Source organism: Magnolia sinica, chromosome 12 (genome assembly GCF_029962835.1).
Source record: "Magnolia sinica isolate HGM2019 chromosome 12, MsV1, whole genome shotgun sequence".
NCBI lineage: Eukaryota > Viridiplantae > Streptophyta > Magnoliopsida > Magnoliales > Magnoliaceae > Magnolia > Magnolia sinica.
Genome location: NC_080584.1, coordinates 62,619,098 through 62,638,797, shown reverse-complemented (window position 1 = coordinate 62,638,797; position 19,700 = coordinate 62,619,098). Strand labels below are relative to the sequence as shown.

At 39.4% G+C, this 19,700-nt stretch overlaps 1 protein-coding gene across 1 annotated transcript; it reads right to left on the bottom strand.

The window, feature by feature from the left end:
- Positions 1 to 14,960: 14,960 nt before the first annotated feature.
- LOC131220569 (uncharacterized) lies at positions 14,961 to 18,327 on the bottom strand. Its single transcript, XM_058215409.1, has 2 exons — positions 17,730 to 18,327; positions 14,961 to 15,190 (listed from the first exon to the last, which is right to left on the bottom strand). The coding sequence occupies exons 1-2, from the start codon at positions 17,860 to 17,862 to the stop codon at positions 15,012 to 15,014; spliced, it is 312 nt and encodes a 103-aa protein (XP_058071392.1). The 5' UTR covers positions 17,863 to 18,327; the 3' UTR covers positions 14,961 to 15,011.
- Between the last annotated feature and the right edge of the window lie 1,373 nt (positions 18,328 to 19,700).

Sequence of the window (19,700 nt, the reverse complement as noted above, 5' to 3'; positions counted from 1 at the left end):
GAAATTTCCTACAGTTGAGACCATCCATAAGCCTCCAAAATTGAGAAGAAAAGTGTAGTGAAACTAGAAATTGCATGCTCTTTCAGCTCCTAGGATTTTCTTGTGTTTTCTCAATGTCTTATTGATGGGGACGTTACGCACACACGCACACTCACGCCGCCCCCTACGCACGTACGCAAGAAGGAGGACCCCATCGTCGATCTGGATTGATGACAACGTCCAGGGAGGGCTTCCTAGTTAGGAGACGAAGTTTTGATTCAAAAGATTGGGCCCGACAATCAAGAAAAGCCCACCATGGGATCTCATGATCGTAGCTTATTAGTCGGATTGATTTTTTATTTTAGGTTTTGCTTATTGTTATTATTTCGAACATCATGAACGCTTTAGATTTTTTTTGTTTGGTTTTTATTTTAGTTTACTTTATCGCCAAGTAATAGGTTATGCATATGACGCGAGTTTTGGAGTATAGGGTTTTCGTATAAATAAGCACCTCTTGTAGTTCTTTTGATTCATTGAAGACTAATAAAAATTTCTGCGTTTTTCTACTCCTTTAAGTTCTTGAGTTGTGGAAATCCAATTGGGTGCAAAGCCCTCCCTTCATCGAAGGGTTAACTACCGTGGTGCGAAGCCACATCTATCCCGATCCGCCCCTATCTCCTATCACCCATTCTTCTCACCTTCTACAACCATCCTTGCTTCAAATCCATCAGCTTTTGTAGCTGTTCTTCTCCTTACAGCCGATTTCCAGAATCTGGCCTTGCAGGAGGGCTGAAACTTCGGCGGAGTACCATGCACAGATCGCGCATCCGATCGACGTGAAATTTGGAGGTTTTGCAGCCTTAGTCTGGCCGACCACGGCCAAGAAGCCGATTTGGGAAGGCGGGCCTTCATCGCACGTGCGGCTGGCCCATCTGCGCACGTGCGTCAGCCCCGGGGCACCATTCGCACACGGGAGCTATTTTTGGGTTAGGTTTTTCTCTTGTTTTCCTATTTTCATCCATAATTTTATAAACCCTAACCCTAGATTGCCCTAAATTCCCAATTTCCATCTATTTTCTCACCCTAGGGTTCCTTGATTTGAAATTGATGAATTCCTTGGATTAGGGATTGATTGTCATGCGTGTGTAGATGATTTCTATTTCCCTTTGAGTATTATTTGGTTCATAATTTTTATTGATCCAGCCCTAACATGTGTAGGCCTGGACCCACATAGATTCCCCTTAATTGAATATTTGGACTTTTGTGTGGGATGTGGAATTTGTGTAATTATTTATGAACTATTTGATCTTAAATCTGAAATCTTGCACATCATATCTGAATTTCATGTCCTGCATCACTTACAATTGGATTGCTATCCATGTTAGTCTATCCATTTACCACCTCATTTTAGGGCATGAGCCCGAAAACTACGCAGATCTGAATCTCAGGTGGACTAAACCATAGAAAACAGTGGTGGTTTAACGCCCACCATTAAAAACTTCATAAGGCCCACAATAATGTTTATTTTCCATCCTACCTGTTGATAAGGGCACAAACATCAGCTTGATCTGAAACTTTCCAAAACCCACCACGGCGGTACCAGAGGGGTGACTACGGAATCCGAGTCCAATCATAACAATATCATAGGCGTAAGAGCCGATTTAGTGTTACTTGGGTAGGTGTTACCCTTATCGTGTGGCGCCCACCTTGATGAATATGTTGTATATATATGTCCATCCCTTTTTTCAGCTCATTTTAAGACGTTATCCCAAAACTTAAGCAGATCCAAATCTCGGGTGGACCACACCACTGGAAAAAGGTGGTAAATGACCAATAAAAACATTTTGGAGGCCACAAGACTTTTGGATCAAAGCTGATCTCTGTATTTTCCCTTCATCCAGGTCTGGTTGACTTTATCGACGACTTGGATGCCAAATAAACATTGCAGATTTGCTTACGGTTGGCCTTGGGAAGTTTTTAATGGTGGGAGTTCAATCACCACTTTTCCTGTGGTGTGGTCACCTGAGATTTGGATCTGCTTAACCTTTTGTGACCATGTCCTAAAAGGGGTTAAAACAACAGATAGACAGTGTGGATATATAACACATCATCAAGGTGGACAACACCATAGGAAATAGTGGACATTGACTGCCCACCATTAAAACTTCCTAGGGCCCACCGTAATGTTTATTTTCCATCCAACATGTTGATAAAGTCATATAGACCCGGATGAAGGGAAAAGACAAATATCAGCTTGATCCAAAACTTTTGCAGCCCCAATAAGTTTTTAATGAGCAATCACCACTCTTCGCTGTGGTGTGGTCCACTTGAGATTTTGATCTACTTTATTTTTCGGACCATGCGCTAAAGTGAGCTGAAAAAAGTGATGGATGGCATGGATATATAACACATATATCAAGGTGGGCCCCATGGTCATAGAAACACCCATTGCGGTGTTACCTGGGTACACTAGATTGGCCATTGAACGGTTGTGAACACCCTCCCCCGAGGCACATGCGCAGCTGCAGTGGAAGACCGCCTTTCACTAGATGGGGGTTTTCGTTGTTGCGTGCAGTTGATCTTCTACGGGTAACAAGGGCCCGATGGACATGGGTTGTTGGGCTTGTCTTGTCATAGCTTCCTTGGTTGTGTAGTACCTTTCCAAGGGTGGCCTCTAGATGTTGTGTTTAAAAGACTCGAGTCTCCACCTGCGATATGCCCACAGTCGGCTATAGTCTATGGACCTGTCCTAGGCTGGGGAATCGTTAATGACTCCTGGTGTATGGCCACCTGGGTAAGGGTTTTGGCTACGTGGGAAGAAGTTAGGCACCTTCTTTCACCTACACTCACATGCAGTCTTTACTTCAAGGGACGAGCAATTTCTAAGGAAATCATATATGTGTAACAAAAGTTAGTCATATGGTCATGCTTCGCATAACCCTATAAGAGGATCAGACAGCCAAGAAAGAAAACAAAAAGAGTCCTACACTTGCTTTGCAAAGTCGAAAGACAGTGGGTGGGAGACAAAATAAACATGTAGCAAAGAAGATAAAAGGTTCTAACCTTGTTTTATAGAGCCAAGACTTAACAAGTGATTAATAAACATGTAACAAAGAAGATAAAAGGTTCTAACCTTGCTTCACAGAGCTGAGACCTTGGACAGGCAAGTAAAATAAGAAATAAATAACAACTAATGCAATAAAAGAAAAGAAATGGTATTTGTTGAGAGGAGAAATTGCATAATAGACCATGTTTTGAGCTTCTTTGGGATGTGAGAAAGAGAGAAGCAAAGTCAAATACTTTCTTGAGTCAGAAAAGGATAATCAGACATCCCTAATCTTGACTCTACTCCAGACTTGACTTGCTGGCTTTGGTGAGTTGGCTTGCTGTGCAGAACTTAAGTAGGAGCATACGAGTTGTAGAGCACCCTAGGTGGTAAATCTCCTCATTGTTGGGGAGCAAAAAGTGAAGATAATTTCTCCAAGCATCTAGGCCATTCTCTTTACTATTTTCTGCCTCTCTGGACAAAGGGGGGCGGTTGTTGTTTCTATAGGGTTGGAAACCATCGGCTAGTGGATGTCCTACGAGTACTTAGCAGTTTTTTTATGCAGAATCTGTCAAGAATCCCCAGGTGAGGACGCTCCCTCCTTAGGGCAGACAAAAAACAAGGACGCTTCGAAGCTCAAGTGGACCACAGTACAAAAAGTAACGAAACAATAACACCCATTGTTAAAACCTTCCTGGTCCACTTATTTTCCATTCAACTTGTTCATAAAGTCACGTAGACTTGGGTGAAGGGAAAAACAAAAATATCGGATCTAGAACTTACCCCTAATAAGTTTTCAATGGTGGGGGTTTAATCCACTTACCCCTAATAAGTTTTCAATGGTGGGGGTTTAACCCTCACTGCTTTTTGCGTGGTTCACTTGAGCTTTGGATCTGCCTCATTTTTGGGCTAATGCCCACATGTTGTGAAAAAAATGGATGGATGGTGTGAATATAACACAAGTCATGGCGAGGCACACGCTAGCTTTGCTATGTCAACACAAATTCGGCCTTGTGTTCTCTGCCTGCAATCCGAGTCTTTCTTGAAACCAAGTCCCACCTTTCATCATTTGACGTGGCCTACCATAATGTATACATGAGATCCACTCTGATCATTAGATGTGTAATTCCATGTTAGGCCCAAAGCTGAAAAATCAGGCTGGTCTGTGATTCAAGTGGACCATACCAAGGGAAGTAATTTGGAGGAGAAGCTTTTCCTAGACACTGTTTTTAATCGTGTGGTCCACCTTAACCATGGATGGTTGGTGTGGATTTCATATTAACTCCAGCATGGGTCCCACCTAAGCCATCAGTCCTTTTCCTCTTTAAAACAACTTTCTCCAAAATAATATTTATTAGCATTATTTCGACAACTAGTTGGACGGTCCAACTAGTTGTGTGTTAGCATCTCTCATATATGTATATATGTATGCGGTCTGGCTGGAGGCTTTCGTTGAGAGGGTATTGGATATCTTGTGCGGTCTTGAGCCATCTTGGGTTCTGGCTGATGGGACTTGTGCTTGTACTGTCTGCTAGGGTGCGAGTGAACTATAGGCTGGAAGAAGCGTGAGAGCTAGCAGCGGTTGTTGCTGTCTTGAGCCATCTTGGGTTCAGGCTGATGGGACTTGTGCTTGTACGAGCTGAAATAGCATTTCCTACATGATCTTTATGCTCCGTATCAGTTCTTGGATGTAAGAAATTAGCATGGATCTTACGAATGCGGCTATGGAGGAGAGTCCTACGCATTTCAAAGGTTGAGAAGGGGAGAGCTATTTCACTATTAGCCATGGCTGTTCTGGATTTGGTACAAATTGGGCTACGGTGGAAGGTTGAGATATTTGCTCAGGGTACACCTCACTTGAATGAGTGCAATGGTTTCGCAAATTTAGGGACGTTTTTTTTTTCAGAGCTATCCTCTTGGGTTGGGTTGGGCTTCCACCTCAGCCAAGAATCTATGAAGTCTTCGGAGAAGAGGACCCCACGCCAACATCTCTCTCACTCACCCTATCTGTCAATGGCCCCCATGGAATGGCAGCTGCAATGCTGCATTTGTAGACAAAGACTGACAGTAGTTCCATTTTCAGATTTGGACATCTACAAGGGTTCATATAAAAATCTTGGTCAGGTAAAAAGCATGTTAGGTGGTCATTAACTTGAGGTGGGCTAACGGTCCACTTGGCACCATTTTGTTCGACAAAATAAGTTCCATGATACTTTAGAGAGTGAAAAATGAAACTAGGGATGATGACATCACTTACAGTTTTAATTTTTTCGGTTAGGTCTGCTGGTTGCTTCTGGGATTTACAATGTTTCACATGTCAAATAAAGATAACTTTTATTGAAATAAATTACAAACAGGGATTCTTGAAGAGTTTGGATGATCAGTAAGGATTTGATTGATTAAGTTTTGGATCTACCGATTATGTCCATTGGTTGTTCTACTGACACATGAAAGGTCCTGTCTATTTGAGTTTATAATGGTCTTTGAATTGTCTAAGGATGATTTCATTGAAGCTCAGTTAAAGTATGAAAATCAATTTAATCTCATTTTGAGTGGATTGTCTACAAAGCCTCACCTAGCTTCTAACGGCAGGAATTTCCTGGGGTCAGGTGAGATCCAGGTAAGCCACTGACTTGGACGGGGATTTGTAAACTCAGATGAAGTATTATCCGTACTTGTATTCAACCCATGGCAAGCATGATGCAGAAGAATTTAACTGGATGACAAGCTGCTATCCATGGAATTTAACGGGACCACACCACAGGAAACAAAAGTGGTGATTGAATGCCCACCATTAAAGACTTCTTGAGACCCAATGGAATGTTTATTGGCTATCTAACCTGTTGATAAAGTCCCAAATACCGGGATGAAGGGATCAAACAAATATCATCTTGATCTAGAACCTTAGTGGGCCACATGAACTTTTCAATGGTCAATCGCCACTGTTTCCTGCGGATCTGATTCATTTTTGGGATCATGCCATAGAATAAGCTGTCAAAACAAATGAACGGTGTGGATGGTGGGGCCCCCAGTCAGGTATACATGACCTCTTTGGTGGCAAGGGGCGGCGATTAGGTGAGGCAGGGAGCTGTTAACCTGAGTAACATCGTATTGGAAGTGGCCCACCTTGATGAATGTACTGTATATCCACCACTAACATCTGTTTTTTCCAACTCATTTTAGGACGTCGTACTAAAATCTAAGCAGATCCAAATCCCTGGTGGACCACACAACTGGAAAAGTGGCGAATGACCATTTAAAACTTTTTATAGGCAACAAAAGTTTTGGATAAATCTGATGTTCGTATGTTCCCTTCATCCAGGTCAGGTTGACCTTATCAAAAGGTTGGATGGCAAATAAACATGATAGATCTGCTTCCGATGGGCCTCAGGAAGTTTTAAACGGTGGGCGATCAATAACCACTATTTCCTGTGGTGTGTGTGATCCACATGAGATTTAGATATTCTTAATTTTTACAATCACCTCCTAAAAAGGGATGAAAAACGGATGTATGGAGTAGATATATAACATATTATCAAGGTGGCCCCATGGTAACGGTAGCACCTTAGTAACACCTAATCCGCTCCCGATTGCGTACTGACAGCGTCGGTAGAGAGGTGGCCAGGGACAGTGCTATGTGAGCCCCGAATGTTGTATGTATGTTCTATCCAAGCCGTCTATCTATTTTTTCAGATTATTATAGAGCATTATCCAAAAAATGAGGGATATATGGAACCATACTACAAAAAAATAAATAATGAAGATTGAATGCCCACCCTTAAAATCTCCCTAGGGTTCACTATAATGTTTATTTATCATCTAACCTGTTGATTAGATCACAAAAACTTGGATGAAGAGAAAACACAAATATAAGCTTAATCTAAAACTTTTGTGGCCCTTAATAAGTTTTTAACGGTGAGTGTTCAATCACCACTCTTTCCTGTGGTGTGGTCCATATGAGATTTCGATCTGACTCATTTTTTAGGTCATATAATAAAATAGTCTCAAAAAAAAAAGATGGATGGCGTGGATAGGACACATACATCATGATGTGTCCCAGTGAGCACTGTCTGTAGCCACCTCGCTACTGCCGCTGTCATTACGCAATCGGCGTCGGGTAAGACACAGGTGGATGTATGTGTTGTATATCCATGCCATTTATCGGTTTTGATAGCTCATTTTAAGTTTTTGGATACACATTATTTTCAGTGGAATGTCCTAAAATAAGCTCTCAAAACAGTTGAACTGAATTTCTCACAAAGATTTCGGTCCTTATCAGCAACGGATTGGCTACTCCCCTTGCCATTGCCGGTGGTCAGTGCTCTGTGAGCGCTAATGTATGTGTTTCTTACATTCCATTCATTCATTTTTAAAGATGAGTTTATGACTTAATACAAGCCCAAAAATGAGAGGGATATAAATCTCAGGTGGACCACACCACACGAAAATAATAGTGATTGGATATCCACCATTAAAATTCTCCTAAGGCTCCCTGTACTGTTTATTTGACATCCAATATGTTGATTAGGTAATAAAAACCCAGATGAAGGTTAAAAACAAATATCAACTTGATCCAAAACTTTTATGGCCCCAAAAAGTTTTTAACGATCATTCAATACTGTTTTCTTTAATGTGGTCCAATTGAGATTGGGATATACTTCATTTTTGGTCTTATATCATAAAATGATCTATAAAAATAGATGGACGGCATGGATGAAACATGTACATCATGGTGGGGCCCACATAGCACCGACCACCAGCCATTGGCTGGTGGCAGGGGGAGTAGCCAATCCGTTTCTCTTAGCAATGTGAATTTGTTTGTTGATTTTGGACCGTTGGAGAATTTTAATCCAACCGTCAGTTTACTGACGTCAATTCGGACTGTTAAATGATTCTTTCGGTGATTTTTTGAGCTGTGACGCATCAACTCTCAGCCGCCCCATTCGAACGGTTTGATTACGAAAAGCATATGCAAATATCAACATCTGCATTCACATGGCTTCACTCTACATTTTTTTTTTTTTGGAAGTTTCATCTTCACATTCCGTTTAATCCCAATCATTTTAAGGCAACGCTTCCTCAACGCCTGGCCCATCTGATGAGGCCCCTATGAATGGCTCAGATCCTGCTTTCATCTGCCACATTGACTTGCTTACATATTCGTATTATATTCCTTACTAATCATGCTAGTTTCTTTCTTCGTTCTCATCAGTTTCGTCGCATAGACGATGGTGCACGTCATTTGTTCGATGTTTGGCCTCCACGAGATGTAGCACTCTGCAGTGTTAAGTTGAAGCAGCAGTGGAAAAGGTACGCCAAAACTTGTGACTTCGATGAAAAGAGTAGATGAAGAGTGAAGACTGGGAGCGCATGACAAGTGCTTGGTCAAATGTCTAGAAGAAGAAGAAAAAGGAAAAAAAAGGGAGACTAGGCTGGTAATATCCAATTTCTCTAGCTTGCATACAAAATAACTTGGAAACCTCATTTTTCCCCTCCTCATCCTGTTTCTCACTTTGGCCAACCATAGTGACAGATCTTTATCTCAGCAATTTCTCGCGAGATTTTCAAAATTTGAGGTTTTTCGCAGATATTATCTGGAAAATCTCGCCAAAAAAAATGAAAATATTTATTGTAAATTAATGAATGAATTTATAATTTAAATTTATATATTTACTTAACAAATTCCTTTAAATGTTTTACTGTTTCTTTCTGTTAATATTAGGATGTTGTCAGGATAAAACACGATATTTTAAAATCTGCTGATATTTTTGAAAGTCCTGGGGCAATATTATTTTAGTGTATTTCCTGAGCTATGCAAAATCTTGGTGACACTTGTCTGACCGCTGCCAATGGGTTTTCAGTTCAGGCAAGTAGGGCCCATGGTTAAGCCATCCATGCCATTGGTCTTTTATATCCGATCGTGGATCGATCATGCCCCTGATTATCTCCCATGATGGAAGATCCTAGCTGCCAAGCTTGGGCCTTCTTTCATTTGAATGTGGACCATTGTCTTTTCAATCTTCATTTTGTAGGCCACAATGTAGAAAGGTTAGGATTGTCCTATCTAGGAGATTTTCCTACCCAGCAGAGCAATGATTTGGGTGTTAAACCATCGGCCGGCCACAAAATTTTTGGATCAAACTGATATTTTTGTTTTCCCTTCATCCAGGTCAGTCCGTATGACTATAATAAACAGGTTGGATGGAAAATAAAATTTACCACCAGAGTTGGGAAGTTTTTAATATTGGGCGTCCAATCACCTCTTATTTCCTGTGGTGTGGTCCACCTGATATTTGGATCTGACTCATTTTGGGCTCATGCCCTAAAATAATGATCCAAAATGGATGAACTGCGTGGATAAAATAATTCGTTATAATGGGCCCACAGAGCACCGCCACTTAAAACCTGACCAGTCTACCATACCCCATCAACTCTCCCAAGCATCCCTTATCCTGACCCACGTTGGAACTTTTACACTTATAAATCGAGTTACATTCTCCCGCTGGAATACAGAGAAGGAAACTAACACATTTTCCATGGATTGGGTATTGCTTTTGTGGTTGCGGGCTTTGGTTTTTGTTCAGTACTATAGTCATGGGTGTCTTGGGTGCTTGGACACAGAGACGATTTCTCTCTGAGAGCCAGCTTAAAGCTTCCATCAATTACTCTAATGGGTCTTATCTTCCTAAATAGGAGAATGAGACTGGCTGCTGTAGCTGGGAAAGAATCACGTGCAACAACAATGCGACTAGACTGAGTGACTAAAATTTCTCTCAAATCCCTTAGGGAATCCGAGTTGGTCATGAAGGTATCTCCAGATCTTACTATTTTTACATTCCTCCTTGATGATTGAAAACAGGGCTGCTTTCAGATGGTGCAGTAAATTGAATTGCAAACGCAGCTTGGCATGAAGGTATCTCTATTTCATACTATTTGATTTATGCTTTGATGGGCTGAAATGAAGGATGATATCAGAAAGCCAAGTTAATTGAGTTGCAAAAAGTGTCATTTTTTTACTGACAATGAAGAGGTAATGATTGAACTTGCAGCTAAGTAGCATCAACACGAATGCTTACAGTGCATCCAAACACACTCGAGAGGGATTTCTGACTTCTAAATTCTACTCTGTCATATTCAAGTAGTACTTGAGTAAACAACTCAATTCACTCAAGCATAGCTATATGTTTCAAGGATTTTTTGCTCTTAGGTCCTAACATCAAGGATAACCTGATTGATAGAGTAGAGGTTCCATATAAAGCTTGGAAAGCTCCACGTGAATGCAGATTGCCCTCCTAATTCGAAGTGATGTGAATACCCTATTTCCTACTTCCTATGACACCGCCCATGTGCAACAAAACTGTGGACCCACTGCGGCATCTCAATAACATCCACTCCGCCATTCTGGAGTAAGGGTAGAAATGCCCACCATTGATCAAATGTTACACTATGTATCATTATGGGCTCAGTTGGACAATTAAATGATAAAGATCATTGGATTCGATCATCTAATTCATATGAGGCCATGTGCACGGTGAGACTCACATCCATGATCAGATAGTAAGTAGAGATCAATGGACTGGATCATTAAACCATAGACCCTAGGCGTGTACAGTCGGCCATATATACATGCACTATCAGCCCATGCGTTTGTAAATTAGGATGATTGAAATAAAATCGCATGGAATGCGTATGCAGTGCCTCGAATTCACAGATGGATCTCTATTTCTGTGTTTAAAAAAAAAAAAAAAAAAACACTATTTAGATGATCCTAGCGTATCCATGGTACAAATGAGCCATCTCTTTCTTCGGTTTGGTCATGGGTTACTTATGGTTTTAAAGCATCAACTTCATCCTTGGGTGGGGAATTGGATTGAATCATCTAATTGGTGCAATTTTTTTTACATGGTCTACCAGAAAACTGGATAAAGGCTACGGATAAAAGCCGCAGCTGAATTCATATGGCTACGGTTATAGTCCGTAGCATGACCGTAGCTATTGGTGCTGTAGCCATAGGTCTTAAAGTTACCATAGAATTAACAGCTACGGATTAAATTCGTAGCCATAGTTTCCGTAGCTCTTAAGTATATACAGATACGGATTATATCTGTAGCTGAAAGTGGAGCAAGAATTGTAACAATAGGCTGAAATTAGCAACAGCTACGATTTTCGGATAAAGGGCTACGGTTAATAGCCGTAGCTAATGCCTATTTTTTTAAAATATTAAAAATATATAATAATGGCATCTCTTACCATTGTAGTACATGCCCTGATAGATCGACTCATTTTACTTCATAGCCAAATCATTCAATCATTCATTCATCCATTCAATCATTCATTCATTTATTCAATCAAATACAACATTCATTTTAATCCATTCACAAAAGTACAATGATAACATAATAGATATATGTCTATATAAAGTTCTCATTGACAGTAAGATCTAATGCCTTCTCGCAGCCAAATAGTTTGTCAACAATCACAAGCGAGAACTCCATGGATGTGCCTCTACTGGTTATCAATTTGCTATCAACTAACACCCAATTCTCAACTTTGTTTTAATCCAAAAGCTTACTGCACATGGCTGAAAATCAATTTCATCATACAAAAAATGTAGTCATATGAAAAGTTATGCTCCGAAATTGAAGAACTAAATTATAAAGAAAGACGACGAGGAGATGACATAAAGAAAAAAAAAGAAAAAAGACAATACTCGGGAGCATATGCTGATCTTCTCATTTCTGAACAAGTAAAATCTGCAATAGCCAAAGACAAAATAAACATTCAGCTATTCAAAATACCAACTAATATAGGTATAGCAATACTAACTAAATTTGTGAAAACAGAATAGATCAACCATTTCAGCTAAATTAAGATTTCACTCAACCTATGATTTGTCAGTTCACTTGATGGATAAAAGTTCAACAGAATATATAAAGAAGACAGTCCCCAAGGAAACTTTGTAAAGAGTGTGAGAGAGCAGCAAAAGTATTAGGGAGATGGGTAAAATAAAATTAAAATAATCAAGTATTTTTGATATTTGAAAAATCTATTTGCTGTTTTTGAATATAAAATTAAAATAATCAAGTATTTTTTATATTTGAAAATCTATTTGCTATTTTTGAATTGCAGTAGATCTTTTCATATTGACAGTCCATTTTATGATGAGGTCTAGTCCATCGAAATTTTGGAATGAACCCTCATAAAAATGGTCCACCAATCAACATATCTTACAAAGAATATCTTACAAAGAAAAGCCAGGGAACATTTGAGAACACTTGAGAACATTTGTGCCACAGTCTTTATTTAAAATGCAGTTTGACTCCCATCCTACCAAGCAAGGCTAAATAAATTTGACAGTAGTATACCTTAATTGATATCACAAAATGACCTCCATTTTTCAAAAAATATGAGGCATTCAAAGCTAAGATCCTCACCTGTAATTGCAAACTGTCATCTAACCACCTCACGGACCATGCATTGCTTTCATGCTGCAAAACCAAACTTCATCAACATACAGCAAGTGTGCAACAGTTGTGCTAAAATGAAAAATGCAAAATGTCAAAGGCAATTCATATGTCAGCAATATATACCTTCAGGTTGCTCAGCATTTTCACAGTAGTAGGATTAAAATATAGCTGCATAGAAGGAAATTTAGGTAATTAGATAGCAGGCAAAAAAGAAAAAGAAATATGTAAGGAAGCAGGACTAGGAGCCAAAGTCCAATGCACAGTATACTCAGGTAGGTAGCGATGTTTTTCTTTCACTCTGACTGGGAATTAGAGGGCCAGGTGGTTCTAAATTTACTTGATTGGGAACTAGAGAGCCAGGTTGGTAAGTTTGTTAGCTGCATGATGACGAACATTAACTCTAGCCAAATCTTCATCTATAAATATTCTCTCATTTCCAATAGTTCCTCCAAACACGATACCCACTGGCTTTGGATATGCTTCATATCTCCCCATAGGATGCAAGCGGCTATATACAAAATTCTTGTCCTTCCCTGTACAGTGACAGAATAGATGCTCAATTGAGCTACAGAATGCCAGTACAGGTAGAAAGAATTTTTTCTATGTACCAGAAGGTGGAAATACGTAGAAAATCAGAGCTTCCATAGTAACCTTCAATGTTAGACCAGAATTTGTTTAATCCCTTCCCATGAAGAGAAGACCTGAAAAAAAATTCAGTCAAGTATACGTTAAAAAATAGAACTCAGTCAAGCATGATAATCACAGAATGGTTATAGATTCAATAGAGAACTAATGATTAATTATTAATCTAATATGCCAGCAAAGACTAAACAATCGTTATGGCTAAATCCATTAAACTAATTTTATTTAACCATCTATCTTCGACCTCTTATTCAATGGCAAGGATTTTCAAATCGACCTGATTTTTTTATACAGACACCTCCATGGTGGGCCCATGTGATGAGTAGCTAGCATCTTGCACAAATAAGGGGAGAGGAGATCAAAACCACCGGAACCCTCTTCAGTAAGGATTTATTTGGGAGATGGCAAAGGACTAAAATGCAATTCAGGGCAAGCCTGCAAGTACCACACCCAAACTCCATATTTACAAAAACCTTGTGTTCCTCAACAACTCAACTGAGAAACTAAAATTTGAATTCAACATTTTTTCTTTCTTTTTTTCTCAATATTCATGTAGATTAGATATGGAAACAGCTGAGCTGAGAAGGTTCAAGATGGTTCAAGATGATCTATCATAACTTATACAAAGTAGGATCTATCAAATAGATGGTTCAAGATGATAATTGGACTTATTTTGTTTATCTGCTCAATCTTGACTGTCCATTTTCCATGTTACTGATCAGTTGCTTGGGATCATTCCTATTGCATGATTTTTTCACATGGTTAGTTGTATGAAAGAATGGTCGGTTCAAATTGATGATTGGTCCTCCCATGTGTCCATTAAAAGCTTTGGGGGCATTGTTCACATCCCCATTAAGGATTAGTGTGCACTTTATCGGGAAAGAAAAAGAGTGCTATCTTTTCACGGGATGATACCAACATGCTATTTACCCTTTCAATAAGCTATCTTTTTCGGTCCAAGTAAAATGCATCTAGGACCCTTTATTGTCTCTAAACACCCTTCTTCTCTGGAATGCCTCAAGTGAATCATAAAATTTCATGAATAAGCTATAGATACCCAACCTGGGGTTCTTTCCTTGTCAATATAAATAATATGCAAACTATATTTAAAGCAACAAAACCATGATGCTCCGATGGTCGAGAACACAAACTACACAATAATGCTATAGTTTTCATGCCAGAATTTTCAGATTATCTGCCACTGGCTCCCATCATTTTTGGTCCACTTGAAGAGTGAAGCATTTTTATTTTATTTTTTTGTAGGAATATCAAAATTCATTAAATTAGATTTCATAATAGCACTTGCATGTTCAAGAAAATGCAGATAATTCAAACTAACACATTTCTTTCAAACACAACTGATCAACCTGGAGGTTTAACAATGAAACTCAGGACCCGATTAACAAAATTGCCCAAGTTACTCAGCAACTCACTGTTTAGTTTAGCCTGCAAGTCTGCCCATGTAAACAATGTGTCTAAAACCTGATTCACACATAAGCAATAAGCATTTTCCATCATTCTAGCACAAACAACAATGTCAACAAACAAGTAAAAGGCAAACCAAACTGTATAGTTCAGTGATAGAACTTTCAGAAATCCAATTGAATGGTGGAGTGACACTGCTGGATAGGTTAGATGCCATTTATTCCTAACAGTGGACGCCACTGCCACACATCTCAAACAGAGTCAAATGATCAAAATTTGAAATAATTCCTCGTTAGGGAAGTTAGATTGTCCATTCCATCAGGTAACACACCTTGTTCAAATTTTCATGTAATAATTCCTCGTTAGGGAAGTTAGATTGTCTACCAATGATGGTATTAACCAGTCCTTCCAAGTTAGGTTGAAATATTTATTACCTTGTAAACAGGGCCAAATCAACCTTGTCCAAGCTTATTTGCCTCCGAAAAGTTATTGGTGGCAAGTTGTATGGTTGCCAAATCAATCCACGGCAATTCATGACTGTCTACTTGACTTTCTCCATCCATCTGTGCAAGTGTGCTATTTGGAGGGCCCATATCATCCAACAAAGCTCCTTGCCAATGTCCCTGCATTGCTGGAAACAACAACAACTATCATTGCAAGGTTGATTATGAAAAGATTGTTCTTCTATTATAAGAACTAGGAAATGTGATCCTTTGGTACCAGTATTCCTAGTATTCCTATAATTAAATCTTTTTAGTAAAAAGAAAAAAAAAAAATCTTTTTAATAATCTTCGATACCATCAGGGATGAGAAATCACAATGGTACTTTACATGTATGTGAAATCAATGGCTATTCATTTTTAGCAATGAGATTCAAACTGAGCCATCCATTTGGTCCATTATAGATTGAGATCTGCAAACAAAAATAACCATTGATGCCTTTTTAAGCCCCCATTAAATTAAAGCTTGTTATGCATGTTTTTTTTCGCAATTTTTTTTTAAAAAAAATATACAATATATGAATTTTAACACCTCTTGAAGTTTTACTAAAAAAATCCCAACATTTTTCCTTCTCTAATGTTTTTCTTTTTAATATCAACGATATTGATACATGTAAAGATACTAATACTATGAAAACTAGCAAGTTGCAATATTTAAGTGCCCAACATTTGCCACATGCATAAATATGTGCATGTGTTATAAATGCTACATATGCCACCATTCACATTAAGCTCCACACATGCACTACAGTTTATCTTTACTCATGCTAGAGGGGATTGGTGCTTAACATAGTGAACATAATAGTCAGTTCAGGAGAGCATGACTTGGGTAGCCTGTCCAAGACATGCAAACACAACTTTGCTTGCATCCAAACAGCCCCAAGAGTATTTCTGACTTTAGGGCCCACTTGAGGAGTGTGCTACTCTGGTTTTGGACTCAGGGCATTTATAGCAAGGTCCATTTGATGGACAAGCTCAAATGTTCCATGTATGCCATCCATATCATTTCTTTTGTGTGGGTGAGATGGGTTTCATGGCTAGAATGGACTAGTATCCATTCCACCATTTGTTTGGAGCAGCCTAGAAGAAGCCTCCACAATTTTATTTTATTTTTTATTATTTTATTTTTGTTTTTGAGGAAGGTAAGTAAATTTATACAAATTAGAGGGAAATGGCATTTCCAAAATACAAGAAAGGTTGTGAAGACCTACCAACCACCAAGGCAATGATGACATGGTCAAAATGGAAAAAACCACATGGGTCAAAGATCATCACCAAGGTGCGTGAAAAACTTCTTTTCTGGACAATAGTTTCTAGGTCATTTCATATGGATGATAAGATCTGATAGGTTAGATCATTTCCTCATGATCTTTCTATTGTGGGTGCTTCTAGATGATTGGTCGGTCAGGAAGGGCAAACTCTAGGTTTGAGTATCTCATGGTACTTAATTGAGATTTTAAACAGAAGCAGAAACCAATCTCTTAAGGATTAGTAAAATCCGAGATACTAATGTTGAGGATACCATCCCATACAAAGTCGTGAACACAAAATCTAGAGATTCTGTACATTTCAACTCCAAAACTCATTCGAATTACTCACATAAGCCCAAAAACATCATCTTTTAATGCTGTAAACATTCGTGTAATTTCAACATTTTCAGTAAGAATGTAAAGGATTCCAACAGAAAATGGAAATGAATATTTTCTAAGAAAGGAATTATGGGTATTCCTGAAATCATTAATTGGAAAGAAGGGATTGCTAAATAGCCACAGGCACATTGAGAGCCACTTGGGTGGAATTTCCATTAGATCCACCATCCATCACGTAAGTTGCTCATGTACACCTTGGAACCCAAAAATCAAGACCATCCAGAACTCAAGTCGGCCACACCCTAGGAAAAATTAGGGATGAGGGATGCCCACCATTAGTTTTTGGGTAGGGCCCACCATCATGTTTGTGCCATCCAATTCATTCATCTATGTGTCTCACAGGGATGAAATAATTACCCAAAAATCATTGTGTTCCAAAACTCAGGTGGACCATACTGCATGATTTTAGAGGATTTAATTGTGGAGTGGCCCACCTGAATGTTGAATCAGCCTGATTTTTAGGATCAAGGCCAAACAAGGGGTAATGCACCTGATGAACAAGGTGCATTTTTCGCAAGTCTATTTCCCTGTAGGTACCTAGGTAGGCAAGAGTTTTCTCTTGCTAAGAGAGTGGAGCTTCAGATCTATATGCTCTCTTAAACTCTGCTAATCCACACCTATAAATCAAAAATGAATTCAACTATATTTCCAAGGGAGGGAAAATCTTAAGCTTTCATGAGCTCTGTGCATTTTCCACTCGAATCAGACACCCTAATTCAATTTTTTATTGGAAAAAGGTCAAAATTTCACCCCAATTTTCTAAAAATAATCTATCAAAATTCCCCCAAATTAAAATATTTACAATCAATGCCTAATTCTCAGTCATAATCAAAGCCCCTACAACGAAGTTCATCACTTCTGCCACCAGCATTTCCAAAGGGGAGTTCATATCAGAGAAAAGGGTGTGTAAATATCAGTTTTATCATATAATCCTTTCAAACAAGCAGAATTTCTTTACATAAAGAAAGTTCAAATCTTTCAACTTTCAGCAAATAAAAAACAATAGAGAAGAATCGCATACCAGGACTTGAAATCTTCCAATTCATGATCGGACTCGCGGCCGTTGATGACACGGAGCATGCCTCCTCTGCATCCCTCCCATCCATAGACTTCTGCTGCTGCTGCCGCTGATCATCCAAGAACCTTTGGCTCATCGAGTAGTAGAGCTAGAGCGCCAGCAAGGTATTGTAAAGCTCCGAGATCTCTTCATAGTTGAAAACAAACCCTAGATCCAAACACCCCTTCAGTTCGTCAAGATCTCCATCAGTCAGGCTCTTCATCCTCAACATCATCCCCTGCTGTTGCTGCTGATGTTGACGAATCGGATCGTTCTTCTCGTCCGTCGCTACGTACCCTTCCAGAAGGACCTGGTTCTTCTTCTTCTTCTTCTTCAACCATGTATCATCGTGTAGGATTTGGGGCTGTTTTCAGAGGGAAATTCTAGTGTTTGGTAGGTATTTAATCAGTCTTCCATACCTTAAATGGACGCAGATTATGGCGTGAGAGAGGGAAGTCTTCGTGAGATCGAGAGAGAGGGGATGGTTGGGGAGAGAAGAGGGGTTCGTGAGAGGGGAGATCGAGAGAGAGAAAAGGGGCGCATGAGATCAAGAGAGAGAGAGAGAGGGATGCAGAATGGGGTTTTATTCCCAGGAGTGGAGGGAGATGAAAAGTTTCACGAGAGGAGGGAAAAGAAAAAGGGCAGCGCGGGATGAGTTTCTGCAATTTTACCTGCTACGATTTAGCTACGGTCTTAAACCATAGCTAAAATCCATCTGGACCGTAGCCATTGTCCCGTCCTTCACACCATGTCCACTTCCGCACGAGTTTGACGGTTCTGGACGAATTGTCCTCTAAAGGGCTTTGTGGGATTCATCGTGATACATTTCATATATCCACTCCGTCCATTAATTTTGTATTATAGGGAATGACCCCAAAATCTAGGCAAATTAAAGGTCTAGTTGAACCACACCATCGACCAATGGTAGGTATTTAATCTCTACTGTTTCCTACCGTGTGGTCCACTTGAGCCTTCGATCTACTTACTTTTTTGGGCTCTTACCAAAAAATGCTATTTCAAAATGGATAGACGTATTAGATGGAGCACACACATTTTAATGGGCCTCGTAGAGTCCCTTATAGAGTTGTCCCAGGTTGTAAGTACGTGTGGTGGTGTTAGCTTTCAGCTACGGTGTGATCATTTTTAGCTACGGTTTTAAACCGTAGCTATTTAGCTACGGTTTATGTCCGTAGCTAAAAACAGCATAGTCCGTAGCCTTTGCTCATTTTTTTGGTAGTGGAAGGTCTATTTACAAATTGATTGAATCATCTAATTGGTGCAATTTTTTTGCATGGTCATCCATGAAAGATGTGATTGATGTACTGGATGGCTTAGATTGATTAATTGCACTTACCAGGTGTCTCGATGCAGCTAAGAGCCATAATTCATACTACACGAGCTTTGTAACTCTGACACAGGGATGAACGTGATGAGGATAACTACTTCGAATCCACGGAGCTTCTCTGGACTCCTCACAGAGACTTCTCGAATCCACGAGGAAAGAAAGCCGAAAATAGAAATAAATTCTAATAAATTCGAAATTGATTAATTGCTCAATAAAAATGAGTTCACAACCCTTTAAATAGGGGTACCAAGCAATGGGAAAGAAATCAGAATCAAACTACAACTCAAACTCCTAGAATCCGCGACTTACTATAAATAGTAAACTTACTATTTATAGACGGTCATGATGTCTACTAGTGTGCGAGGTTTTCGGCCAAAAATAGTAAGTGTCCTATTTGGCTTCACCAAACCGTTCTCCTAATTATTCTAAGCTCTTTTCATGTTGGGCGCAACTCCTAAAGCCCGACGGATGAAGAGTTATAATCAAACTAAAACTTACTATTTATAGTAAAAATGAAATTAAAATAAGGAAACGACCGTCGATCCAGGGGTTTTTCACAATTTCGGGCTGCATAACCTTGCGTAGCGGGG